The sequence below is a fragment of the Meles meles genome, chromosome 18 (genome assembly GCF_922984935.1).
Source record: "Meles meles chromosome 18, mMelMel3.1 paternal haplotype, whole genome shotgun sequence".
Classification (NCBI taxonomy): domain Eukaryota; kingdom Metazoa; phylum Chordata; class Mammalia; order Carnivora; family Mustelidae; genus Meles; species Meles meles.
In genome coordinates this window covers 42,695,648-42,717,226 of record NC_060083.1, presented here as the reverse complement: position 1 = coordinate 42,717,226, position 21,579 = coordinate 42,695,648, and the positions used below count along the sequence as shown (strand labels likewise).

The 21,579-nt window shown below is 36.9% G+C and overlaps 1 protein-coding gene across 1 annotated transcript in view; it reads left to right on the top strand.

The window, feature by feature from the left end:
* TOP2A (DNA topoisomerase II alpha) overlaps positions 1 to 21,346 on the top strand; it is a 29,452-nt gene extending 8,106 nt beyond the window's left edge. The window contains exons 12-35 of the mRNA XM_045986222.1: positions 1,888 to 2,045; positions 2,326 to 2,451; positions 2,728 to 2,838; positions 2,978 to 3,083; positions 3,175 to 3,284; positions 3,534 to 3,626; positions 4,368 to 4,482; positions 4,587 to 4,708; positions 5,963 to 6,111; positions 8,458 to 8,689; positions 8,882 to 9,016; positions 9,135 to 9,335; positions 9,516 to 9,711; positions 10,982 to 11,073; positions 11,174 to 11,338; positions 11,469 to 11,552; positions 13,191 to 13,373; positions 13,694 to 13,784; positions 17,402 to 17,554; positions 17,786 to 17,912; positions 18,034 to 18,077; positions 18,474 to 18,614; positions 19,059 to 19,258; positions 20,255 to 21,346. Of these exons, the coding sequence (XP_045842178.1) occupies positions 1,888 to 2,045; positions 2,326 to 2,451; positions 2,728 to 2,838; positions 2,978 to 3,083; positions 3,175 to 3,284; positions 3,534 to 3,626; positions 4,368 to 4,482; positions 4,587 to 4,708; positions 5,963 to 6,111; positions 8,458 to 8,689; positions 8,882 to 9,016; positions 9,135 to 9,335; positions 9,516 to 9,711; positions 10,982 to 11,073; positions 11,174 to 11,338; positions 11,469 to 11,552; positions 13,191 to 13,373; positions 13,694 to 13,784; positions 17,402 to 17,554; positions 17,786 to 17,912; positions 18,034 to 18,077; positions 18,474 to 18,614; positions 19,059 to 19,258; positions 20,255 to 20,383 (3,263 nt within the window). The 3' untranslated portion in view covers positions 20,384 to 21,346. The remainder of the gene's footprint in view (positions 1 to 1,887; positions 2,046 to 2,325; positions 2,452 to 2,727; positions 2,839 to 2,977; positions 3,084 to 3,174; positions 3,285 to 3,533; positions 3,627 to 4,367; positions 4,483 to 4,586; positions 4,709 to 5,962; positions 6,112 to 8,457; positions 8,690 to 8,881; positions 9,017 to 9,134; positions 9,336 to 9,515; positions 9,712 to 10,981; positions 11,074 to 11,173; positions 11,339 to 11,468; positions 11,553 to 13,190; positions 13,374 to 13,693; positions 13,785 to 17,401; positions 17,555 to 17,785; positions 17,913 to 18,033; positions 18,078 to 18,473; positions 18,615 to 19,058; positions 19,259 to 20,254) is intronic.
* The last annotated feature ends 233 nt before the right edge of the window (positions 21,347 to 21,579 follow it).

The window sequence follows — 21,579 nt, the reverse complement described above, 5'->3', positions numbered from 1 at the left end:
TCAACCAATTACTGTTATTGAACATTTAGATCATTTCTAATTTTTGGCTGTTATAGTAATGTTGAGATGACTAAGAGTATAAAATAAGGGGGCACCTGGGTGGCTCAGTGGGTTAAAGCCTCTGCCTTCGGCTCAGGTCATGATCCCAGGGTCTGGGATAGAGCCCGCATCAGGCTCTCTGCTCAGCGGGGAGCCTGCTTCCCCCTCTCTCTGTCTCTGCCTGCCTTTCTGCCTACTTGTGATCTCTATCAAATAAATAAATAATTTTTTTTTTTTTTTTTTTTTTTAAAGAGTATAAAATAAGAATTTGTAGCGATCTGGGGTCCCTGGGTGACTCAGTTGGTTATACATCTGACTCATGATCTCGGCTTAGGTCTTGATCTTGGGTCATGAGTTCAGACCCTGCATTGGGCTCCATGCTGGGTGTGGAGACTATTTTTAAAAAAGAAGTAAAAGAAGAATATGTAGTGATCTATAGTGATCTATTACCTAATGTAGGGGAGGGAAAATTTTTCTCAACCCTCTTAGTTCCTGTCTGGGTCTAAAAATTAAACTGACAAAGATAGGTTAATTGTTGAAAAACATACAAATGTATTTAATATAAATTTTACTTGATAGGAGCTTTCATAGGGAAATGAAGACCCAAAGAAGTGGTTAAACCTGAACGTTTTTATTAGGTTTGAGGAAGAGTGGAAAGATATGATAATGGCAAAGTATGAACTAAGTATAGTAAAGTGGGGGAAACTCAATGAGGCCTGTTCATTCACATTCTTTTCAGTGTCACTCTGGGAGATAAGAATGTTCCCTTCCTCTGTGGTATATGGAGGACACTTCTCACATGAGGGTCTCGTGACCTACTCCAGGGTAGAATGGTGGGGGATGAGGTCGGAGAGAACTTGCTTCTAGCATTTTCTCAAACTCCCTTAGCTTAAAATATTCAATATGCCAAGTGCCCTGTTTTGAGGTAGTGTGTTCTAAACCCCATTACTAACAAAAATTTTTTTAAGATTTTATTTATTTGATAGAGAGAAATCACAAGCAAGGGAGAAGGGTAGAGGAAGAAGCAGACTCACCTAACAGGGAGCCCAATGCAGGACTCGATCCCAGGACCCTGGGTTAATGACCTGAACCAAAGGCAGACGCTTAATGGACTGAGCCACCCAGGCACCCACTAACAAATATTTTTAACATAATATGATCAAAAGAATATTCAGCAACAGTATAAATGTCACAAGAACTTAACATAAAAGAGGCACCTCTCTGGCTTAGTCATTGGAATATGTGACTCGGTCTCAGGGTTGTGAGGTTGTGAGTTCAGGCCCCATGTTGGGTGTGGAGATTACTTAAAAATGGTCTTTTTTTTTTTTTTTTTTTTTTTTTTTAATTTTATTTATGTAAATCATCTCTACACCTATTGTGGGGCTCAAACTCATAATCCCGAGATCAAGAGTCGCATACTCCTCCAGCTAAGCCAGCCAGGTGCCCCAATGTTAAATGTTTTTATTTTTTATTTATTCTTTTTTTAAAAGATTTTATTTATTTATTTAACAGAGGGAGGCAGCACAAGCAGGGGGAGTGGGAGAGGGAGAAGCAGGCTTCTGGCTAAGCAGGGAGCCCAAAGTGGGGTTTAATCCCAGGACCTTGGGATCATGACCTGAGCCAAAGGGAGAGGCTTAACCAACTGTGTCACCCAGGTGCCCCAAAAATAAAGTCTTTCAAAAAAAAATAGTCTTAAGAAACTAGGTTTATTTTTTTGTTTTTTTATTATGAACATTATTTCTAATATCTATTATGGTTTTATCACAAAACTATTGATAGCACGTTTGAGTTTGTATTTTTGAGGTTGAACTAAATGTGCCAATATTAATTTGTGTATTTTTATTTTAGGGGGTCGAAACTCCAATGAATGTACACTTATCCTGACTGAGGGAGACTCAGCTAAAACTTTGGCTGTTTCAGGCCTTGGTGTGGTTGGGAGAGACAAATACGGGGTTTTCCCACTTAGAGGAAAAATACTCAATGTTCGAGAAGCTTCTCATAAACAGGTAGAACCATCTTTAGAATCTAAATATAGTTTTATAATGCAGGATTTCATACTTGTATTTCATTGCCTCACTGGGCATTTTGAAATATGTTTTAGTTTATTGTTATTATTTTAAGAAATTGGGTACATTATGGCATATCTTAACAGATCTTTCTGACTAAAATAGGCTAATAATAACTGAAAATACTGGAGCTCAAGAAAACCCAAACAACATATACTGTCCTATTTCTTTTCAAATTTACAAACAAAACGTTACCTTTTTTGGTCTATGTCCATTTCAGATCATGGAAAATGCTGAAATTAACAATATCATCAAGATTGTGGGTCTTCAATACAAGAAAAACTATGAAGATGAAGATTCATTGAAGACTCTTCGTTATGGAAAGATAATGATTATGACAGATCAGGTTAGATTTGCTTTCAAATATTTTAGATTGTTATACTAAACATGTCTTAATCGTTGCACACCATTGCTTTCATGCTGTGGAAGGAAATTATTTAACTTGAAGCTTTATTCATCACATGCGTGTTACATATACAGGTTAAGTGAGTGGATTTAAATAGGCTTTTTCTTTTTTTTAATCCCCATAGAAAATTTTTAGAGAAATCACCAGTAGGTCAATCATAATTTTGTTTAGTTTTGAAATAATTCTTTTGTGTTTTGGCTTTCCAAATATTTCTAGGACCAAGATGGTTCCCATATCAAAGGCCTGCTGATTAATTTTATCCATCATAACTGGCCCTCTCTTCTACGGCATCGTTTTCTGGAAGAATTTATCACTCCCATTGTAAAGGTATATTAACTTTTAAATTACCGTAATGGATATTTTAAGGCCCCAACTCAATGCTTTATATGCATAAAATCCCAGTGATATATAGTAAACGGGGAACTCAGCAGTGTGCAAAACCACAGCAACATGTTCTTTACCACAGGTGTCTAAAAACAAACAAGAAATAGCATTCTATAGTCTTCCTGAATTTGAAGAATGGAAGAGTTCTACTCCAAATCATAAAAAATGGAAAGTCAAGTACTACAAAGGTTTGTAAGGAAACCCATAAAGTACTTCTCATTTTGTTATATACCATTATACAAAATTATATGGAGTAACTTGATATTCTTGGTTGTGTAGGTTTGGGCACCAGCACATCAAAAGAAGCTAAAGAATACTTTGCAGATATGAAAAGACATCGTATTCAGTTCAAATATTCTGGTCCTGAAGATGATGCTGCTATCAGCCTGGTCAGTTTGAGTTCCATTTCATAGATATATTCTAGTTTTCTAAATCACTATTTTAGCTAGTCAATTGAAACATATAAATTATTATATAATAAAATGTCTTATAGAATATAGAATGTTTATAATAAGCATATCATAGAGAAAGGGACCATTTGTTTTAGGAAACTCAGTTTATTGCTTGTTTAGTTTTTATACAAGAGATTTTGGGAGACTATTCGTACCAGTGACATCTTTTTTATCTCCAATGTGTAGGCCTTTAGCAAGAAACAGATAGATGATCGAAAAGAATGGTTAACCCATTTCATGGAGGATAGAAGGCAACGGAAGTTACTTGGCCTTCCTGAGGTAAAAATCTTATACATCTTGGCACCTGGGTGGTTCAATCAGTTAGGCATGTCTGACTCTTGATTTTGGCTCAGGTTGTGATCTCAGGATTGTGAAATCTGTGGGGCTCTGTGCTGGGAGCTTGGAATTCTCCCCACCCCCACTCACGTGCGTGCTCTCTCTTTCTCTCTCTCTCTCTCTCTCAATCTAAAGGAAAAAATTTTTATATATCCTACAACACAATGACTAATTGCTCCAGTAGAAAATTTAATAATATATAACTATATATGAATGTGCTTATTTAGACTGCTGCATAAATGTATGGGAACTGAAAAATTTAAAAGGCAGTGCAGTTCTTCCGAATGTGCAGCAATTAAATTTGCTTTATCTTTAAAACCTGTAAAATAGGGACGCCTGGGTGGCTCAGTGGGTTAAGCCTCTGCCTTCGGCTGAGGTCATGATCTCAGGGTCCTGGGATCGTGCCTTGAATCAGGCTCTCTGCTCAGCAGGAAGCCTGCTTACCCCTCCCCCTCTGCCTGCCTCTCTGAATACTTGTGATCTCTCTCTCTGTCAAATAAATAAATAAAATCTTAAAAAAAAAAAACCTGTAAAATACTTCTATATAAATCTATGTCTTTGAGGGACTTAAGAATTATCATAGAATTGATATGCTGAAAGATTAATTTCTTTGGTGTTAAGCATTGTTAAGGTCAATGATCTTTTTAAAATTAGATCATCTAATAACTCTCTTTGGTCCCTCAGGATTATTTGTATGGACAAACTACCACATATCTGACATACAATGACTTCATAAATAAGGAACTTATCCTGTTCTCAAATTCTGATAATGAGAGATCTATCCCATCTATGGTAGATGGTAAGTTCCACTATGTTAGCCTTTTTTTTTATCATACTTAGAAATCAATGTCCATAAATGATTAAGTTGAGGATACTAATATTTGTACTTCTTCCATTTTGAAGGCTTGAAACCAGGTCAAAGAAAGGTTTTGTTTACCTGTTTCAAACGGAATGATAAGCGAGAGGTGAAGGTTGCCCAGTTAGCTGGGTCAGTGGCTGAGATGTCCTCTTATCATCATGGTGAGGTAAACACACAATCCATACAATCCATAATGTTTCTGGAAAGCGTTATAGCAATAATACCTGCAAAATCATTTTCCAAACACTTAGAGTACTTGGTGAGATGAATACTGGTTCATCCATAGTAGAGGACAATTTGGTGAAATCTGGTAAAATCTGTCAAACTATAAATATGCTTACCTTTGGCTTAACAAATCTATTTCTAAAAATAATATTCCAATAAGGAGTCTCATAAGTCTATAAGGATCTATGTTCAAAGATATTTAGTGATGTTTAATATATCTTTGTGATACTAAAATTTAGGCATTAAAAATGTCCATCAACTGGAAAATTGTCATTGATTATGATACATCTATGCCTGGGATCAGTTATATAACTGAAGTAAATCTGTGTGTACTAACATTGAGAATATCCATAATCTATTGTCAGTGGGGAGAAAAAGAGCCAGACAGTACTTAAAGCAAAATACCTAGAAGGGTTTGCTCTAAGTTATTAACTTTATTAACTTTGGTTATTTCTATCGATTAAAAAGGACAACTTCCCAGTTTTTTGTATTTCTCAGTTTTTTGATTTTATACAATCATATATTCCTTTTTTTAATTTTGTGATTAAATTGCTTTTTTGTATTCATTACATTTTAAAGAACTAGGTTGCCTATAGGTTTCTAGAACTTTAAATGTAATGATTGTCTTGTTTGTTGCTTTCAGTCAAAACATAGTGGGCATACAGTAAATGTTCACACAGCAAACATTTGTCAGATACTTACCATGTACCAGGTATATTAAAAAATCAAATAAGCTCCTTACTTCAAGGTATAATCACAATTTCCAACACACACAACTATCAAAGTGACTCAGTAGGGAGCCTGCTTCTCCTTTTGCCTGATGCTCCCCCCTGCTTGTGCTCTCTCTCCCTATCTCTCAGTGACAATAAACAAATAATCTTAAAAAAAGAAAAAAGAAATGAGCAAAGTGTTAGACACAAAAAAGGAAATATTTCATTCTGCTGAGGGTGAAGAGAAGAGCTATGCCTTCAAGGTTGAATAGGACTTGATAGAAATTATTAGAAGGCAAGAACCCTGAACTTGGAGCCAGAAGTCTTGAGTTTAGGTATATCTGCCATGTAATTATCTAGGAAGAGTCAATAAACATCTGTATCTCATAAAACCTTACAGGATTATAGTGAAGCTTAGTCATAATAATGGATATATATTATTAGAAGCCTACAGCTTAGATTAACTAATCTTTTTCCACCCCCAGATGTCACTAATGATGACCATTATCAATTTGGCTCAGAATTTTGTGGGTAGCAATAATCTGAACCTCTTGCAGCCCATTGGTCAGTTTGGTACTAGGCTGCATGGTGGCAAGGATTCTGCTAGTCCTCGATACATCTTCACAATGCTCAGGTGGGTATGCCTACAATTTCTGGTGAATTCTTCAAAAACTAATGATGTACTACTATATGCTGGCTAACTGAACATAATAAAAATATATATATTGAACATTTTTTTAAAATTTCTAGTGAATTGCCGTTTCCAATTTTGAAGTAATGTGACATTTAGTTGACCAAAAATATAAAAATTCAACTAATCTGGGGCGTCTGGGTTGTTCAGTCAGTTAAGCGTCTGCCTTCGGCTCAGGTCATGATCCCAGAGTCCTGGGATCCAGCCCCATACCGGGCTCTCTGCTCAGCAGGAAGCCTGCTTTTCCCACTCCCACTCCCCCTGCTTGTATTCCCTCTCTCACTGTCTGTCTCTCTCTCTGTCAAATAAATAAATAAAATCTTTTTTTTTTTAATTCAACTAATCAGAAAATGTACGTTTGATGTAGATGTTTACAGTATTAATTTTTTAAAAACTAGCTCTTTAAATTTAATTATGCTACTCCTTACAATAAACAGTAAATTCTATTTCAGTTTGATAGCTGTGCCTTTGAATTTTTTTTTTTTTTTTTTAAAGATTTATTTATTTATTTATTTGACAGAGATCACAAGTAGATAGAGAGGCAGGCAGAGAGAGAGAGAGAGGGAAGCAGGCTCCCTGCCGAGCAGAGAGCCCGATGCGGGACTCGATCCCAGGACCCTGAGATCATGACCTGAGCCGAAGGCAGCGGCTTTAATCCACTGAGCCACCCAGGCGCCCCAATGTGCCTTTGAATTTCTGAGAAATACTGTTTCCTTGCCAAACTACATGTTTTTACTTCGATTTCTTATATTTTCTTCACTTTCATTATACAGAGCAGTGGTTCTCAACCAGGGTAGATTTTGCACCACCACCCCATCTCCCAGTAGACATAGTAAGGTCTGGAGACATTTTTGATTGTCAGGACTAAGGGATCTGTGCTATGTCTAGTGGGCAGCAGCCAGAGCTACTGCCAAACACCCTACAATGCATAGGATAGTTCCCATAACAAAGAATTATCTGGCCCAAAATATCAGTAATGCCCAGGTTGAGAAACTCTGCTGTAGACTTGGGGTCAGAGTAAAGAGCTTAATTCTTCCTAAATACCGCAATTGAAATTTTACTCTATGGAAAGTACGTTATGAATGGTCAAATTTCTGCTGTCATCTTATTCAAACTTGCATCAGCATTAACTAGTTAGTTAATCACTTCATCCTCCTTGAAACTCTTTATTTGTCCTTTGGCCTCCAGGATACAAAACTGTTGGCTTTCTTCCTTATTTATCATCTTTCCTGGGTCCCTCTCATCTTTCCAGACTCTAACTACTAGCCTGTCCCAAAGCTCCTTCATTTGTTCTCTTTCCACTAGCTATACTCACTTCCCATCCATGGATGATAACCCATCCACCTAGTTTCTTTTTTTTTTTTTTTTTTCGATTTTTATTTATTTATTTGACAGACAGAGATCACAAGTAGACAGAGAGGCAGGCAGAGAGAGAGGGAAGCAGGCTCCCTGCTGAGCAGAGAGTCCAATGTGGGGCTTGATCCCAGGACCCTGGGATCATGACCTGAGCTGAAAGCAGAGGCTTAACCCACTGAGTCACCCAGGCTTGCCCCATCCATCTAGTTTCAACAGCTCCAACCCTGAATCGCTTATAGCTGACTACCCTCTCAATATTTACTAAGGCACCCCATTTATCTAAAGTACTATAATATAATATACCATCCTGCTTTCTTATGGCAACCAACTAATATTTTTAAATAGATCATTCTGGTTCAGAACCTTCTAACTTTTCCATTTAGAGTAAAATCTAAAGGACCTACATGATCTATGTGCCCACTCCCCATATCTTTTGACTCCATCTCATATTGTCTCTGTTCCAAAAACACCTGGCCTCTGCCTCTATATTCAGACATGCCAGTCACACTCTCTCCTTAGGGCCTTTTACTTCCTGGTCCCTCTGCTTATAATACTTTCTCCAGATAACCACATAATGGTTCATCCTCTCAGTTTCTTCGCTCTAATGTCGTCCTTTCAGAAAGTGTTACCATTCCTTAGCACCTCCAATCATTCAATCACCTCTGTTTTTTCTTTCTCCTTAGCATTTACCCCACCCCCTGACAAAATGTATGTGCATTGTCTATCTCCATGTATGTGAGCTCCTTAGAGATTTTATGTCTGCAGTACCTGGCACATACAAAGGGCTCAGAAAATACTGTTAAATGATTACAGCCAGCAAGTAAAGCCAAAGTAATTTTCATGCATAGATATGAGCTAACACATGTCCTTTTCACAAGTTAAGTACAAAGTCAGTGTTTTTGTAAAATAACATTCTTTGATTATTTATTTTAGCCCTTTGGCTCGGTTGTTATTTCCACCAAAAGATGATCACACATTGAAGTTTTTATATGATGACAATCAACGTGTTGAACCTGAGTGGTACATTCCTATTATACCTATGGTGCTGATAAATGGTGCTGAAGGAATTGGTACTGGGTGGTCCTGCAAAATCCCCAACTTTGATGTTCGTGAAGTTGTAAATAATATCAGGCGTTTGATGGATGGAGAAGAACCTTTGCCAATGGTAACTATTCTCTGTATATCGGGATCCTTCATTTTCCTCTGGCTTCAATTCAGTAGACTATATAGTTAGAGGACACATACAAAATTTATTTCATACTTTAACATTCATTAGATTTATTGTTAAATGCTGTTGGGATTTCTGTTTTTAATGTCACATTTTGAAAACCTTTTCTTCTTTAAAATACCAATTTAGCTTCCAAGTTACAAGAACTTCAGGGGTAGTGTCGAAGAACTGGCTCCAAATCAGTACGTGATCAGTGGTGAAGTGGCTATTCTTAATTCCACAACCATTGAAATCTCAGAGCTTCCAGTCAGAACATGGACCCAGGTAAGTAATCAAAGAAGAAGTAATCTTCTTTGATTTTTGTGATCAGGGAAACACTTTGTACTACTACTTGATGAATACTCCTAAGCCTGTATTAAAGAAGAATTATCTCTTTCTTTAGACATATAAAGAACAGGTTCTAGAACCCATGTTGAATGGAACTGAGAAGACTCCGCCTCTCATAACAGACTATAGAGAATACCATACAGATACTACGGTGAAGTTTGTTGTGAAAATGACTGAAGAGAAACTGGCAGAGGCAGAGAGAGTGGGACTACACAAAGTTTTCAAACTCCAAACTAGTCTGACATGCAACTCTATGGTATGTCTTATTTTATGAGGGGTACCCATGTTTCAATTTATATTAAAGTTTAATATCAGTTTTTAAAGGAAATCCTGGAATACTTTTATGTTTTTGAAGAATAAAGTCTTTTCTCTAAAACTATTGAAGTTTAGGCAATTTATCTGTTCTTGGCTTTAAAATCTTGTTTTTCTTTTCTAGGTGCTTTTTGACCATGTAGGATGTTTAAAGAAATATGACACAGTGTTGGATATTCTAAGAGATTTCTTTGAACTCAGGCTTAAATATTATGGATTAAGAAAAGAATGGCTTCTAGGAATGCTTGGTGCTGAATCTGCTAAATTGAACAATCAGGCTCGCTTTATCTTAGAGAAAATAGATGGCAAAATAATCATTGGTATGTTTTTAGATTAATAACTGTACTAAAACTACAATTATGCCAAACTTTACACATTTCTTTTAAATACCTAGTCATTTACAGTTTGGAAAAGATAGCTTTCCTTAGATTGAACATCTTGAAAAATCAGCTACAAAATAGTTGACATGTAGATAGAGAATAGAGAGATAGATAGAAAGATAACTGTGTAAACTCATCAAGAGAAGAATTGTTAAGTCTGGGAGGGGAGAAAAAGGCCAGAAGAAAGATTATAAATAGTTTATATTACAACTAAATTGTGTACTGGAAGCCTGAGAGAGTCATGTCTTGGATTTTTATTTAAAGACATTCTAGAAGCAACTAAGTCAGGGTTTAAGTTACCAGGAAGGAAACAGTTTTGATAAAAGCTGGGTTGTAAGGAGGTTTAAAAAAAAACTCAACCCTGGCCAGGGCTAACTAAGAAAGCTAGGCAACTAACTTGTGGGTCACAGTAGCGAGTCCCAAAACATGACAACCTGAATTCCTGGTGATCACAGAATAATTTTCTGGTCGTACACAAAAATCTTTAACTTGATAGTTACATGTTCAAATTCATGAATATTTTTTAACAATGCTAGCATAACCACCCCTTAATTTCTTAGAATTATTGCTTAAGGCAAAGCTAAAATGAGTGATAATGGACATGATTCAAAGAAAACAGAAAGTAATTTTTGTGTCTAGTTTACCAGAATTTAGGAAATAATGGGACTATGCAATCTTCTTGAGTATAAAAATGTAGGGGGCCTAAACATGTAATCTGTATCAAATTAATTGATTAAAAATGGTGCTCAGAAATTCATTCCAAAATACCTTGTAGCTAGTAGCTCAATATCCCTCAAAGTGTAATAAATTGACTGTAGTAGTCACTGGAAGAAAGGTACTCTAGAAAAAGGGAATGGGTGTAACATGGTTGGGTTGGTGGCACGACTTATTACCCAATCAGTGTTAAAATTTTGAAAAGGGAGCATAATTGAGGTAGAGACCTATCAGAAATAAAGGTTTGATTGTCTCCTGTTCTTTTAAGAATTATAATTAGGTCAACAATTTCATAATGTGATTTGACTGTCCCACTTGTGGTAATTTACATTTGTCAGTGGTTTAGGAAAAAGACTTCTCTCTAAACCAAGATGTATAGACTTATGCAAGACAAAGTTTAATTTTTAGTTTTAATCTTTTGAATTAATACGGTAAAACCTATTCCTTTCCTAAAATATTCCTCAAAACCATTATCTCTGTTTACATTTTTTAATAGAAAATAAGCCTAAGAAAGAATTAATTAAAGTTCTGATTCAGAGGGGATACGATTCAGATCCCGTGAAGGCTTGGAAAGAGGCACAGCAAAAGGTAATTTCTCAGTTAGCATGTTCTATATTATCAAAGACTGTGTAATCTAATGTCTCTGTTGGAAATTTCCTGTTAAAACTACTTTTAATTTCTCCTCTAGGTACCAGATGAAGGAGAGAATGAAGAGAGTGACAATGAAAGTGAAGCTGAAAAGAGTGACTCTGTAAGAGATTCTGGACCAACCTTCAACTACCTTCTTGATATGCCTCTTTGGTATCTCACTAAGGAGAAGAAGGATGAACTGTGCAAGCTGAGAAATGAAAAAGTGAGTTGTTGGTGGAGGGTAACATATTGCTCAGTTGTTAAAGTGGTGAAAGTAAAAACTGTGTCTCGTGAAAATTATGTGCTATTTATGCCCATAAATTAACTCTTAATTTTTTTACTATCTTATGAAGGAGCAAGAGCTAGAAACATTAAAGAGAAAGAGTCCATCAGATTTGTGGAGAGAAGACTTAGCTGCTTTCATTGAAGAGCTGGAGGTATGTAGTTTATAATTGCTAATGTTAGAGTTTTTATTAATGAAATAGTACATTCTAACAATATACCTTTTTGTCAAGAAATTTCACAATTAGGGGTGTGTGGGTGGTTCAGTCAGTTAAACGTCTGCCTTAAGCTCAGGTTGTGACCCCAGGGTCCTGGGATCGACCCCCTTCTCAAATAAATAAATAAAATCTTTTTAAAAAGACCTTTCAGGGAGTGCCTGGGTGGCTCAGTGGGTTAAAGCCTCTGCCTTCCGCTTGGGTCATGATCCCAGAGTCCTGGGATCGAGGCCCACATCGGGCACTCTGCTTAGCGGGCAGCCTGCTTCCCCTGCTCTCTGCCTGCCTCTCTGCTTACTTGTGATCTCTCTCTGTCAGATAAATAAATAAAAAATCTTAAAAAAAAAAAAAAAGACCTTTTGGGGGGCCTGGGCAGCTCAGTGGGTTAAAGCCTCTGCCTTCTGCTCAGGTCATGATCCCAGGGTTCTGAGAATGAGCCCCACATCAGGCTCTGTGCTCAGCCTCTCTCTGTCTGCCTCTCTGCCTACTTGTGATCTCTGTTTGTCAAATAAATTAATTAAATAAAAATAAATAAAAATTTTTTTAAAAAGACATTTCACAATTAGTAATAGAAAGAATAAGGCATAAGGAAACATTCCAAGATAACACATAAAAGAACAGATTGTTAGAATAAAGTAAATGATGGCCAGAAGCATATTACTAGAACTTTTTGGACAAAAAGAAAAGGGTAGGAGTTGATTTCTGACTTACTGGGAATAGTATGGAATAAGAATATTTACTTAAATATGGAAAAAGACCAACCCAGTCTCCCAATTCAACCTAAAAGGACAAAGATGTTTACCTTCAGTCTAGCTCATCAGTTTCAAAAGATACTTTGTTACCTAAATCTCACTAATATGCTTTGTTTTCCAATATTATTTTAAGATTAAAAAAAAGCATTTCATAAATTAAGCTAAAATGCTTTACATGTAGTTAATATTATTATACTTCAATATGGATGTACAAGTGGAACCCCATCCTTTCACTTTTTTTTTTAATTTATTTATAAATTATTTTCTTAACATATAATGTATTATTTGCCCCAGGGGTACAGGTCTATGAATCGTCAAGCTTACACACTTCACAGCACTCACCATTTCATATACCCTCCCCAATGCCATCCTTTCACTTCTTAATTTGAGTTTACAAATATGTGTATGTATATCTATGCATTTTATCCCTAACACAGTTTCCCCTTTTTATCTTCAGAAGACTTAAATGGTAGAATCAAGAGTAGAACCCAGTCTTCTGTGTCCATACTTATCAAAGTGGGCCTTAATTATATATATCTTCAATGGCAATGGCATACTTATTTGTGGCACAGCTATTCACAGATGAGATGTGGGGTGCCTGTCTAGCTCAGTCAGAAGAGCATGTAACTCTTGATCTCAGGGTCGTGAGTTCAAAGCCCACACTGGGTATAGAGATTACATATATACATAAAGAAAAAAAATTATCTTAAAATGTAACAAATTGAAATCAGTTTAACCGGCCTTTTCTTCTATTCCTATAAAGTAGCCTAGATTTTATAGTGTCTTTGTTGACTTATAAACTTGCTTTCTCTTATCCCTTTTGTAGGCTGTTGAAACAAAGGAAAAACAAGAAGAACAAATAGGACTTCCTGGGAAAGGGGGGAAAGCAAAGGGGAAAAAAACACAAATGGCTGAAGTTTTGCCTTCTCCATGTGGGAAAAGAGTCATCCCCCGAGTGACCGTAGAGATGAAAGCAGAGGCAGAAAAGAAAATTAAGAAGAAAATTAAGGTATTACCCTTGAAAAGTTATACATAAATACTTAAAACTTATTTTGGCTTAAAATTAAACAATGATATAAAACTTCTAATCCCATAGTTTGTAGTTAATCCTGTATCTAATCATAACTTTGCTTTCCTGTGTGCCTGATTTTTTTTTTAATGTTTAAGTATCTTGAAAAAGTCATACCCATACCTTTATTCAGAGCTCTTAACCAAAATATAAAGAAAAAAGTCACTCTTTGACCAGATAAATATTTGTATATTTGACCTTACATTATTCCAAATTATAAGTTACCAGAACTCGACCATCTTTGTCTTGCTCTTTTTCAGAATGAAAACACTGAAGGGAACCCTCCAGAAGACAATATCGAACTAGAAGGTCTGAAACAAAGGTTGGAGAAAAAACAGAAAAGAGAACCAGGTATGAAAAAATATTAAGTAAAATGGTATAAAGTTGAGATTAAATTGTGTCTGTTACCAAGTACATTCTACATAGATGTTTAGTAAGTCCTTACTGAGTAACATGATGGAAGGCTATATCTAAAGTTTACTTGAAACTCCCTAATACTGTCCTTGGATATGATTTATTTTAGAAGAGATCATTTTGAGGGGCGCCTCGGTGACTCAGTGGGTTAAGCTTCTGCCTTTGGCTCAGGTCGTGATCCCAGCATCCTGGGATCGAGCCCCATATCGGGCTTCCTGCTTGGCGGGAAGCCTGCTTCTCCCTCCCACTCCCCCTGCTTGTATTCCCTCTCTTGTTGTATGTCTCTCTGTCAAATAAATGCATAAAATCTTTAAAAAAAAAAAGAGAGAGAGATCATTTTGAAATAGTTCGTTAATTTGGCAATTTGAGTTTCTTAGTTGGGATCTAAAGAAAACACAGTTTATTAAATTCCATTTTTCTAGCCAACTATAAGGCTCTAATTTATATTAATATATAAAGCTTCTTAAGAATAGTGAGCACATCTTAGTCATGTTTGTATTATCCCTGAAGTTGAACAAAATGCCTAGAATATAAGTAGCACTCAGTAAATTATATAGAATTAAGAATTCTACTAACCATTTGATTATACCTTTACCGAGTATCTACTTTTTTTTAATAAGATACTAACATACCAAGTTCATCCACTTAAAGTATACCATTCAGGGGCACCTGGACGGCTCAGTCAATTAAACATTTGCCTTTGGTGCCGGTCATGATCCTAGGGTCCTGGGATCGAGTCCCATGTCAGGTTCCCTGCTTAGTGGGGAGCCTGCTTCTCCCTCTTTCTCTGCAGCTCCCCCTGCTTGTTCTCGCTCTCTGTCAGATAAATGAAGTCTTTTTAAAATAAATAAAGTGTGCCATTCCATCATTTTAGTATACTCAACCCACGAAAAACAAACACTACCTGTTTAATGGTCACTCCCCATTTCCTACCAGCTTCCCTTCCTCCTAGACAACTATTAATCTACTTTGTCTCTAGATTTATTTTCTTAAGCAAATTCTTAAGTAAGACATTTCATATGAATGAAATCATGTAATAGCTGGTCTTTTCATCCCTAGTATTTTTGACTTAGCATAATGTCTTAAAGGGTCACCTATATAGTAACATGTATCAATACTTCACTCTTTTTTTTTTTTTTAAGATTTTATTTATTTATTTATTTGACAGAGATCACAAGTAGGTAGAGGCAGGCAGAGAGAGAATGGGGGAGGCAGGCTCCCCGCTGAGCAGAGAGCCTGGCGTGGGGTTCGATCCCAGGACCCCGGGATCACGACCTGAGCCGAAAGCAGAGGCTTCAACCCACTGAGCCACCCAGGCGCCCCTATTTCACTCATTTTTAATCACCAAATAGTTTTTCATAGTATGGATATACCACTTTTTATTTATTTCTTCATTAGTTGATAGGTATTTGGCTTTTTTCCATTTTTTGGCTATTGTGAACACTGCTAGGAATATTTATGTACAAGTTTTTTTTGTTTGTTTTTTTTTAGTTTTTTTTTTTTTTTTTTTAAAGATTTTATTTATTTATTTGACAGAGAGAGATCACAAGTAGGCAGAGAGGCAGGCAGAGAGAGAGGGAAGCAGTCTCGCTGCTGAGCAGAGAGCCTGATGCGGGACTCGATCCCAGGACCCTGAGATCATGACCTGAGCCGAAGGCAGTGGCCTAACCCACTGAGCCACCCAGGCGCCCTATGTACAAGTTTTTATATGGACTTAATGTTTTTATTTCTTTTGGGTAGATACCTAGGAATGGAATTGTTCTGGGTCATATGATTTTTTCTATGTTTATCTTTTTGAGGAACGGCCACACTGTTTTTCAGAGCAGCTGCCCCATTTTACATTCCCTCCAGCAATGTATGAGGGTTCATATTCTCCATATCCTCATCAGCACAGTTAATACCTTGTCGTTTTTTTTTCATTCTAGCCATACTAGTGGATAGAAAGTGGTATCTCATGGTTTTAGTTTGCATTTCCCTATTGGCTAATGATACTGAGTATCTTCTTGTGTGCTTATTGGCTATACATATTTCTTTGGAAAAATATCTATTTAGACCCTTTGCCCATGTTTTTAGTTGGGTTATTTATCTTTTGTTGAGTTAGTTGTAAGATTTCTTTATGTATTCTAATTTTTTTTAAGATTTTTATTTTAATTAGAAGGAAAGCACAGGTGTGTAAGTCGGGGAGGAACAGTGGGAAAAGGAAAGAGAGAACCTGAAGCAGACTCCACCCTGAGCACAGAGCCCCACACGGGGCTCAATCTCATCTCATGACCCTGAGATCATGACCTGAGCCAAAATCAAGAGTTGAAGACTTAACCAACTGAGCCACCCAGAAGCCCCTTTTTTTTTTTTTTTTTTTTTAAGATTTTACTTATTTATTTGAAAGAGAGACACAGAGAAAGAGAGAGGGAACACAAGCAGGGGGAGTGGGAGAGGGAAAAGCAGGCTCCCCACTGAGCAGGGAGCCTGACGCGGGCCTCGATCCCAGGACCTGGGATCATGACCTGAGCCAAAGGCAGCCACTTAATGACTGAGCCACCCAGGTGCCCTCTCTTTCTCTTCTTGATAGTGTCCTTTGAACCACAAGTTTTTAATTATGATGGAGTCTAATTTATCTTTTTTTCCCCTTTTGTTGCTTATGCTTTTGGTATCATGTCTAATCTTTTTCTGAATCAAAGGTCATGAAGATTTACCCCTATGTTTTCTTCTAAGAGTTTTAGTTTTAGCTCTTATAGATCTGTGATACATTTTGAATTAATTTTTGGATATGGCATAAGGAAGGAGTCCAACTTCATTCTTTTGTATGTGGATATCCTGTTGTCCCAGCATCATACTGAAAACCTTCTTTCCTATTACATTGTCTTCACCCTTGTCAAAAAATCAATTGTCCATAAATTTTAGAGTTTATGGATTCTCAACTCTATTCCATCAATTGAACTATATGTCTAACCTTGAGTATCTACTTTTAATAGATAATATGTGCTCAGTTCTGTGGGGCATCCAAAGATGAATAAAACTAATGGAAATATCTTAGTATTAAACTAAAGAAATAGTACAAGTATGCCAGACTGTGCAAAGCCATAGACTGACCTTTGAATGCAGCATACCTTTAACTTTGAACCTAGCTAGCGATCTTTTAGCATATAAAACCAATGAATCATTTGAGTATTTTGACCCTTCATGTTCCCATGAGTTTGATTACTCTCAAATAATGTGAGGGCACAAGAATTGGGAGAGCATGGCTTTTTACCTTCAAGGGGCTTATCAAAAACAGAAATTAAAGCAGTGTATACTAGCCATTGTAGGGACTGCGAGAAAGGTGAGATCAGTGTGGCTGCACATCTACATTATAGACGTGACAACAATTTATTTCTGGAATTAGAAGACCAAGCTATAAACTCCACAGGAAGAGGGACTATGTCCGTTTCTGTTCACCACTGTATTCCCAATACGAGCACAGAGCTCAATAAATATTTGAAAGACGGTTGGATAATAGATGGAGAAGAGTGAGTCAAAGAACACGTAAAGGTGGTTAATTCCTATCTCGCTTCTAGGTACCAAGACAAAGAAGCAAACTACATTGCCATTTAAACCAGTCAAGAAGGGAAAGAAGAGAAACCCCTGGTCTGATTCAGAATCAGATATGAGCAGTAACGAAAGTAACTTTGATGTCCCTCCACGAGAGATAGAGCCACGGAGAGCAGCAAGTAAGGAAAAGTGCTGAATGCGCTGAAAGATCGGAGTGGCCGGTGCACTTCAAGGCATTAACCCCAGAACTTGTTGTATCTTAGAGCAGAATTATTTTAAGTTTTTGAAAAATGGACATATCTTTTAGGAGATTAAGCTAAAGCTTGAATCTTCATGAAATGTTATATCAGTCTGTGGATTAAATATTTCTGGTACCCTCTTATTCTTTGCTCTATGTATGTTTTTTATAGCAAAAACCAAATTCACAGTGGATTTGGATTCAGATGACGATTTCTCGGATTTTGATGAAAAAACTCAAGATGAAGATTTTGTCCCATCATCAGATGTTAGTCCACTTAAGACCAAATCTTCCCCAAAGTAAGCATCTTCTCTAATATGGATTTTATCATGATTGTTGCCAGTGATCAATGATATAGTCTTTGTTACTTGACACATTTAGAATTGGTTGTCAGGATGTTTTTGGTTTTTCTTATTCCAGACATGCTACCAAAGAACTGAAGCCACAGAAAAGTGCCACACCAGGTATGTATTTAAGTAAAAATAGAGAAATGTCTGCTTCACTGTGACACTCGGTTCCTGCTGGGTTCTAATCTGACTACACTATCTAAGTCTTGCCTTAGAAGATAAATGTGGGTTCTTATTAGCATTACATTGATGTTATTCTTTAGGGTTAGTTCACAGAAAGGGGTTCTACACTTCATATACTGAAAGTCATCACGTGCTTACTGTTTACTGTGCTGGGTCCTTGAGGTACAAAAAATAACTGCTGATGAAGAATCCAGAAATTAGATCAAAGTTGTATGAATATGTTTTAAATATTCTAGAAGAGTCAGGGACTTGGCGTTTAAATGGAAATTCTGAGCAGGAAACAGATTTTTATGTGTTGCTTATATGTACTATTTTCCTTTCCATTCGAAGTAATGGACGTTGATGCTGATGATGCCAAGGACAGTGTACCACTTCCTCCAGGTTCTCCTGCTGCTGATTTCTCAACTGAAACTGAAATCATAAACCCTGTTCCTAAAAAGAAGGTGGTGGTGAAGAAGACAGCAGCAAAAAGTGAGCTTCAGTCTTTGATATGGGTTAATACTAGGATTAAGTAGCTGGCTTCCACAAGTCAATTTTAATTTTTTACTCTCAAAAGTTACTATTAATATTGGAATTAAACCTTTTCCAAGTGGAAGCAAATATTTAGCTCTTTATAACCAAAATTGATGGTTGAAAGGTTTAAAATCACCATGTTTCTCAAAATGCCAGGCATTATCTAGCTCATTTCTGTGACAGGGACAGAGTTTATAAACAGTGCAAAAGTTTAATGTAAAACATAAACCTATAAAAAAAAAATTAGATGCTTAAGAATACTTTGATTCTCTAATGTATTTTCAGCTCTATTAGATTTTTTCTATATTAAATATAAGCAATCAATAGCTTACTAAAGAAACTTCAAATGAGAACAATTCATCTAAGAGTGGCCACATGATGAATGCCTGTGTTGAATTGCAGGTCAGTCTTCCACCTCCACTACCGGTACCAAGAAAGGGGCTGCACCAAAAAGAACTAAAAAGGATCCAGACTTGAATTCTGATGTACCTCAAAAGCCTGATCCCCCCAAAACCAAAACTCGCCGCAAAAGGAAACCATCCACTTCTGATGATTCCGACTCTAATTTTGAGAAAATGATTTCTAAAACAGTCACAAACAAGGTATTTATCCTAGCCAGTCCTTTCTCTGTAGGTGTTTTAAAAAACACAACCAAGATTTGTTCTTAATAATCTGACACATTTTGGGGGGCACCTAGGTGACTCAGTTGCTAAGTGTCTGCCTTTGACTCAGGTCATGATCCTAGGGTCCTGGAATCAAGCCCCTCATCAGGCTCCCTGCTCAGCAGGAAGCCTGCTTCTCCCTCTCCCACTCCCACTCCCCCTGCTTGGGTTCCCTTTCTCACTGTGTCTCTCTCTCTGTCAAATAAAGTCTTTAATTTAAAAAAAAATCGATTTAAAAATAAATAATATTAAACTGACACTTTTTAAGAAAACAAATGTAGGGACACCTGGGTGGCTCAGATGGTTAAGCGTCTGCCTTCAGCTCAGACCCTGATCTCAGGGTCCTGGGATCAATCCCTATGTCAGGCTCCCTGCTCATTGGGGAACCTGCTTCCCTCTCCCTCTCTCTCTGCCCCTTCTCCCCACCCCCGCTCATGCTCTCTCACTCTCTCAAATAAATAAATAAATGAAGAAGAAAAAAAAGAAAGAAGAAGAAGAAGAAAGAAAGAAATGTGAATCTCATAATCTATTTAGCTTTTACTAGTTGTAACAAGTTGCATTTAAAAACATGCCACTTATGGGACACCTGGGTGGCTCAGTCGGTTAAGCATCTGCCTTCAGTTCAGGTCATAATCCGAGGGTCCTGGGATTGAGTCCCGCATCAGGCTCCTTACTCAGCAGGGAGCTTACTTCTCTTTCTGCTTGCCACTTCTCCTTATTGTGCTTCCTCTATCTGACAAATAAATAAAATCTTAAAAATATGTATATATGTATGTATATATGCCACTTAGTCGATGAGAGTTGCCTTAGATCTATTTCTTAGTACTTAGTAGAAGGAGGGAAACTCATTGAACTGTAGTCTACTGATATATTTTTTACAATGAAATGTTGCTATCAAACTAACATTGTGCAAATTACTTGGTCTTCCTCTTGTAGAAATCCAAGGCGGAGAGTGAGGACTTCCATCTAGACTTAGACTCAGCTGTGGCTCCTCGGGCCAAATCGGGACGGGCAAAGAAACCTATAAAGTACCTTGAAGAATCAGATGAAGATGATCTGTTCTAAAATGTGATTATTTTAAGTAATGATCTTATTGAGCCCAAGACTGGTTTTAGAGTTACCTGAGTCCCTTAATCTCTTCTCTGAATTTTGTTTGGGGAAGGTAGTTTTAATCCAGCACCATCAAAGTGAAGTGTGTCCAGCCCAGGTGTCTATTAACTGTTTTATAATACTGTCTTAAGTAGTGATCACCTCATGGGCATTGTTTTCTTCTCTGCTTTGTCTATGTTTGGAGTGTCTTCTCTTTTGTCTTTAGAATCTGCTTTTAAATTCTTCTGAGTTCTGGAGATAGTTGTGTGGTCACTTCAGCATAATATAGTTTATTGACCACTGATTAAGCTAAAATTGTTATAAATGTCTACTCTGCCTCCTTTCCTACTTTCAGTAAATATGAGATAGAGCATGATTAATTCTGTTTGACCTTAGTTTTATAGGTAATTTTCCATCAGATAGAACTTACTTGTTCTAGTACAAATAATCCCCACTCAGCCTTTTATGTGCTGAATTTTTGCTCAGGCAATGAGAAATTGCTCATATTCTTCATATCCTTTTGAATACTAGCAGAGGCTGAAGAAAAACAGCCTGGCTGTGTCCATATAACCTCAACACAGTCAATAGGGTGAAGAAAATTAGTGTTGTGACCATCTCAGTTCTTGACTTGTCCCCTAGGGCTGTCTCCAACTTTGAATCTCCCAAAGAGCAAATTTCTAGGGACTATTGGATTGCAAAAAAGTGGGGGGCAACATTCACTCAAAGATCTTATATCATTGCCATCCATACTCAGCAGTGAGCGGTTATATCCATTTTGAGAAATCTCCATAATTATCAATTTACAAACTTTTTAAAACATTTCTGCATTTTTACGTGTGTGTGACTTGAGTAGTGTTATCAGTGTTTTTGTAAATATTTACTATGTTTTTCTTTCACTTAATTCTAATAATTTTTTACTTTAATAAAATGTTCTAAACATAGCAACCCATTGATTGCCTTTTTTTTCCCTTGCAGTATACACTTTTCCTGACTCTAAGATATATTCGTCTTTACTTCCTTTTTTTTAAAGATTTTATTTATTTGTTTGACAGATAGAGATCACAAGTAGGAAGAGAGAGAGAGGAAGAAGCAGACTCCCTGCTGAGCAGAGAGCCCAATGAGGGGTTCAGTCCCAGGACCCTGGGATCCTGACCCGAGCCAAAGGTTACTCT